Source organism: Triticum dicoccoides, chromosome 5B (genome assembly GCF_002162155.2).
Source record: "Triticum dicoccoides isolate Atlit2015 ecotype Zavitan chromosome 5B, WEW_v2.0, whole genome shotgun sequence".
NCBI lineage: Eukaryota > Viridiplantae > Streptophyta > Magnoliopsida > Poales > Poaceae > Triticum > Triticum dicoccoides.
In genome coordinates this window covers 711,882,753-711,888,829 of record NC_041389.1, presented here as the reverse complement: position 1 = coordinate 711,888,829, position 6,077 = coordinate 711,882,753, and the positions used below count along the sequence as shown (strand labels likewise).

The 6,077-nt window shown below is 46.8% G+C and overlaps 1 protein-coding gene across 1 annotated transcript; it reads right to left on the bottom strand.

Annotated features, from left to right (window-relative positions):
- Window positions 1–2,592: 2,592 nt before the first annotated feature.
- On the bottom strand, window positions 2,593–4,755 carry LOC119306810. The gene is made up of 3 exons (XM_037582931.1): window positions 4,632–4,755; window positions 3,285–4,561; window positions 2,593–2,963 (listed from the first exon to the last, which is right to left on the bottom strand). Exons 2-3 carry the CDS (start codon window positions 4,477–4,479, stop codon window positions 2,932–2,934), a joined length of 1,227 nt encoding a protein of 408 aa, XP_037438828.1. The 5' UTR covers window positions 4,480–4,561; window positions 4,632–4,755; the 3' UTR covers window positions 2,593–2,931.
- Window positions 4,756–6,077: the final 1,322 nt, after the last annotated feature.

Below are 6,077 nucleotides of genomic sequence, written 5' to 3'. Positions count from 1 at the left end.
GTTTGCAGAGAACAGGACGATCATAGCAGCTGATCAAACATTAGCTAAGCTGCAGCTTCATATCAGCTCCTTTCCCATCCAAGGCAGTGGGAAATTTGAGCTGATCTCGCACATTTCTTGGAGGCCTATAACAATCTAGGATTGAGGATATGTTACATCGCTAGAGATTTTGAATGTGGTGTGTCTCATAATTGTGCTACATACTCTGCTTACTGTACCAGTGCACTTAAGCTCACATGACCATGTAGTGCCCAATGTTGCTCAGGCTGAGCAAATTTGTTCACCGGGACTTGAAAGACGATGTCAAATGCGTTTGAATTCGCAAAAATGGTGCCTCCTTCTGTTCAAATAAATAAGTAAATTACTTTTTGTCTGAGATTGCAAGGGTACAGTGATCATTGCTACAACTAACCTCTGTCAATTGATGCTTGTTGTAGAGCTAATGCGGCAACAGGCCTGGGCATACAGAGATACGCTTGTGTGATGTGTCTCAACTCTTACTCCCATCATGCAAAAGATCACCATGTGTAAATGCTTTTCCCCTAATCATGCAGAATTAGGTAGCCTCCGTGATTTGGAACAGGCCTGGGTATATCTATATGTCATTTTCTTTTGTGAATTGGAACAGTTATTAAAGAATGAATATACTAGTTGGCGGAACAATTTAAAAGTTTGAATGTTTAGTCAGATGGGTAGTTTTTTATGCATTATTTCTGGAGCAGCACTGGCCGATGGAGGGCCAGATCTAGGACGAGCGGGCAAGCGAGGAGGCCGTGGAGGCCATGGCCGCGATGAACCCCAACTTCGTCGCGGAGAAGCATGCCATCTATGATGCCGTCCATGTTGAAGCCGCTGCTCGCCAGGAAACTGCTGCCGCCGAGGCGCAGCTCCATGCCACCGCGGATGAGAACAACCACAGTCGTGCCTTCTACATGCCGCCGACGAACCATCAGGCAGCCCGATGCGACGACGACAGCGCGGGCGCCACCATTTCCTTCGTGGACCTCATCCACCAGCGACAGACAGGTCGCAGACTCCTCCGAGGATGAGTAGGCCGCTGGAGGCGGCAGGCCCCGGTGTCCCATGTGGGGTCGTCCACCTCATGTGTTCTACTCTTCCTTTACTTTATCTTCGGTGCTCATGGAGACGAGGGATGGAGAACGACACGGGCTTGGACACCGGGCGCCGCCGCTATAGGTTAGGTTTATGGTCGGGTCGTTTTTTTGTTCTAAATGTTCGAAATGTAATGACAATCCGCCGTGTTTGTATGAAATCCGTTATGTTTACATGAAATCCGGCCTTGTTTGCATGAATTTCATCCCGTTTGTTGAAAAAGAGTAGAATAGAAACTACATTAATTGATCTAGAAGATATGTCATTTCAATTAGGAAAAAACCTACCTTCAACCGGCTGAAAACACCACCCGCGTCCGCCGCCTTCTCCGCGCTACACGTGGCGCCGAGGGTACGCCAAGCCTATCTCCTTCCCTTTCTCAACCTTATCTCCTCCTTGGCTCGTGTGTCACTTTTTCTCCTTCCCGGGTCTACATCCTAATCGTCCCTTCTGGCTCATCCCCAACCTACGCATCGTTGCCGGTGGGCATGCCGATAGTCAAGCCTCCATCAGCCACGCCCCTCCTCTTCTTCTCCTGCCTCCATCCTCCTAAGTTCCTCCTCTGTCGCATCTGAAACAAGATCTGGAGCCGCATCCGCCGTCCCCGAGAGCACCAGTGTCCGCGTCCGTCGTCGTCCTACTGCTCGGGGAGCACCGGTGTGGACAGCCATGGCTGCCGCCTCCTTGAGCTCAGTTTCCCGCTACAAGTTTTCTGCAACAACGGTGCTTCTACATCCCTGGCAGCCATGCTCGCCTCCCTCATCCATGGCTGCACTCGCTTCCCCATCCATGGCCGTGCTAATTTTGCAACATGGGTCCTGTTGCAGAAAGTTAGATGCGGCAGAGCTGTTGTTTTAATTTTTGAAACAAGGGTCTTGTTGCAGAAAATTAGACGCAACCGAAAATGTTGTTGCAGTTTTTGCAACAAGGATCTTGTTGTAGAAAATTAGACGCGTGAAAGATGTGCAGAAAATTAGACGCGTGAAAAATGTTGCCGCAGAAAATTAGACGCGGTGGGAGATGTTGTTTGCAATTTTTCTAAGGGTCTTGTTGCAGAAAATTAAAGAAGAAGAGGTTTCGCAACAAGGTCTTGTGCAGAAAATTGTAGAAGATGAGGTTTCGCAACAAGGTCTTGTTGCAAGAAGTCAGAGAAGACCAGATCTTGCAACAAGAGTATCGTTGCAGGAAATTAGAGAGGAGTATTGAACGGCTCGCGTCAGGCATCGAATGGATCGCGAGACGCTTGTTTCCGCAACTCGACCGTTGTTTCAGGAATTAATGGGTCGAGGGAGGAGACCGAGCCGCGCACCAGAAGTAGATCGGACGGCTGCGCGCGCGTACATCGAAAGGCCGTCGAGGTGGCGGATGTTTCATACGGATCACCCGGCGGACGCGTAGCGTCTCCCTTTCAATTATCAGGAAAAACTTTCAATTATCAGGAAAAATACTAAATGCATACATTTCAAACTCTTATTTGCAAGAATATCATCCGGTTTAATGAAATGTATCCGGTGGATTACAAGATATGACATTTCAATTATCAGGAAAAAGATAAAAGTCGGTTGGCTCTCTCCATTCGTAAATCCTGTGACAACTAGTAGGTTCATCCGTAAATCCGTGAATCCTTCACCCGCTTAGGCATGCCACTTAACACCGGGAATTATTATGCTGGCCGACAAAGTTACCAACAAAATGACAAAACAAACACCATTGCACCAAACCAGCTATTAATAGTGCATATTCATCACGAGACCACGTTGCCCCTTCAAGTGGTCATTTTTTCAATTGATGATAGTGGCCACATTCAATACTAAGCCATCAATGAGCTTCATCATAGGGGTTGATCCTCTCTGCAAACGTAGATTTATTAGTGTGATTCAAAAAAGAAGAATGGCATGATAAAATTGCCAATTAGGTAGGCATGAGAATAACTAGGTGTAACATCCAAGTATATTACATAGCCCTCAAAGTTTTCTTGAGCCTACATACATTATCACAAATTAAAAACATCAAATATAAATTTTCATCTGGTTAAACATTTTAAAAATTATTTGCTAACTGATATATTACTCCATCCATTCTAAAAGAGCGACACTTACTTCGGGACAGAGGGCTTATTATTTAAGGGTAGTTGTTACCAAATCAGAAAAGAAACGGACATATAAATATACCTTGTGGATTGTAGAAACTCATGTACGGAATCAAAGCACTAAACTTCTCGCTCTTCCATAGCTTCTTCCACCTGAGGGACTTGAGACTAATCTGGTAGATGCCAAGGTCTGTAGTGATGAAAATGATATCACTGCCTTCCACGGATCCAATCAGCCTAAGACTTTTCTCGGGATTCTGAATAGGGAGAAGGTTCTTGAGATCGACAATTATATGCTGAGTCCATGACGCAAGGCCCTCGGCACCCGTCTGGATTGAGCTTGACCATAGGTTGAGGGTTAAGCCATCCACTTGTGCAAACCCCAAATTGCCATCCCCCATAGCCATGGGGATAAAGGAATGGTCTTTGAGTGGTAAGCCATTAGAGCGCACGTCCGGTAGATCAATCAATGACAAGCTATCAGAGGCCATGTCGTACTTTAGAATAGCCATATCACAAACACCATCAACAATGGAAAGCATGAAGTAGAGTGCGTCTTCGATGAGGACAGGGGCCATTATTTCCGGAATGAATGCATGCGTAGCTTCAAGTTCAAGACCAGGGCTCAGGGTCCACTCAAGCTCAAGATCAAGATCAGAGCTCTCGCTCCACGCATCATCCATCTCCAGCAACGCGACAGACACGTGCGCAACACAACCATCACCATCACCGGTCATGAAAAAGACCACACGGACGGGCCCCCCGTCACACAAGCGGTGGTCACAGCCGCTCACGGCACAGACCACTGTGGCCCCATCGCCCCAGCATCCATCGGGCTTCTCCAAGTATCTCGTGCAGCCTGTCATGGGGTCCCAAACGAAGAGCGGGGCGGGACACCCAAAGGGGTTTTCAAAGAGAACGCGGCCATGGCGGCAGTCCAATGCTTCATAGTCGTCCCATTCCTCAACCTCGGGAATGCGTGCGCCGAATTTCGTGGTGAAGGCAAACCGTTGGACGGGGGGATCTCCTTCGTCGTCGGGGCGGTCGTCGTGGAGCCAGGAATAAAAGAAGCCCAACATGGGGGGAGCATCATGGAACTCTCGGTAGCGAACGGAGAAGCTAGTTCCGGTGAGGAGGCCGAGCCAAAAACTGCTGGCCAGGGAGGCACGCACGAGGCTCGAGGGCTCGTCCGGTGGGAGGCGGAGGAAGACCTCCTCGATAAGCTCGTCCGGCAGCGTCGGTGCAGGCCTCGTCGCTGGAGTCGGAGGCGGCGGCATGGTTGTTGGTGGAGTGTAGGAAGGATTGAGATGGATGTGGCCTGGTTACTTGTCAAGGAATTCCCCTTAGTCTGTTCGAAGTCTGAAGCAGAAAGATAAATCAGAGAAATGAAGGACGAAGAGGAGGGGAGTAATTAGTGGAGAAGACTCACCTTGAGAGTTGAGACGTCGGCAAGCGTCCCTGCCGCCGTCGTTGATCGCTGCCGGGGACGCCTCTTGGTGGTGGTCACGGGCGGAGAGATGGCCTACGGGAGAGCTAGCTACCGGGGAGGGGGAAGCAGGACACGACGGGGCACATTAGAGGTTGGGATTAGACTAGGAAGAAATAATTGTTCTTCTTTTTTTTTTGCGGAAAGAAATAATTGTTCTTCCTTCAGAATAAAAATGGACACCACGTCTCTCTCTGACTGAGCCAATGACAATAAGCGTCTCGCGTCTCCCAAATAAAAATAGACACCAGCATTATCATTTCTAATTTGATGGTGCACTCGGTCACATGCTGGCTCGTTGACCAAGTTTAGATCTAACAATAAGGATCGTCATCGCTGGCGAACGTTGAGAGACGTGCGACGCATCATGATCCCACCGACACCGATTGATCCAACGTGCATGCAGGTGGCGACGTCGAGCGTGCGCTGGATCAGACGGATGACAGCCGCTCGCTAGCTGGAGGTTATACCCCCGATCTTTTTTTGAGGGATATACCCCCGATCTGAGGTACTCTCTCCGTCCGGAAATACTTGTCATCAAAATAGACAAAAAGGAATGTATCTAGAACTAAAATACATCTAGATACATTTCTTTTTATTCATTTTGATGACAAGTATTTCCGGACGGAGGGAGTACGTATTAGAGAATCAAAACACCACATCACAGCGCAGTTTGCTGGAGACCTAGATCCCAGGCTCCCCCATTGTTCAGCAGATGACATTTTTTGTTTGAAATTTTTACATTGTAGTTTAAAACAAAACAAAACTAGCGTTACATGGCATTTAAAAATAATAATAAGAATTGGCATTTTCTATTAAGAAGTGGCATTTTTCATTTTACTAAGATATGACATTTTAATATTAAAAGATGGCATTTCTTATATTGCGGGATGCCATTTTCTATATTAAGGGATCACATTTTTGGTTATTAAGATATGCCATTTTTCTATTAATAGATGACATTTTTTTACTAATAGATGGCTTTTCTGGTATTTTCTATATTAATAGATGGCATTTTTGGTTATTAACAGATGTCATTTTTCTATTGTTTATTAAGAGATGACACTTTTTATTTAAGAGATATTTTTATATTAAGAGATGGCATTTTCTACTTTTTATTAAGAGGCGCCATTTTTTAAGACATGTCATTTGTTGGTGTATTGAACATGGGTGTTTGACAATGCACAGACAGTCGTAGCCTCCTCGCCGGTAAGGGCTTGGCAGAAGACGGACTTATGCCAAGCACTCAAGACTTGATAGATAAAAACCATGAAGAAGACCTCCATGTAGGTCATCGCGAAGCACTAAGGAAGTATTGAAAAGCCGACAAGCTTCAAGTCGGCAAGGTTTGGGCCGGAAAGCACAAGACCGACAAGCTCCCTCCATCGC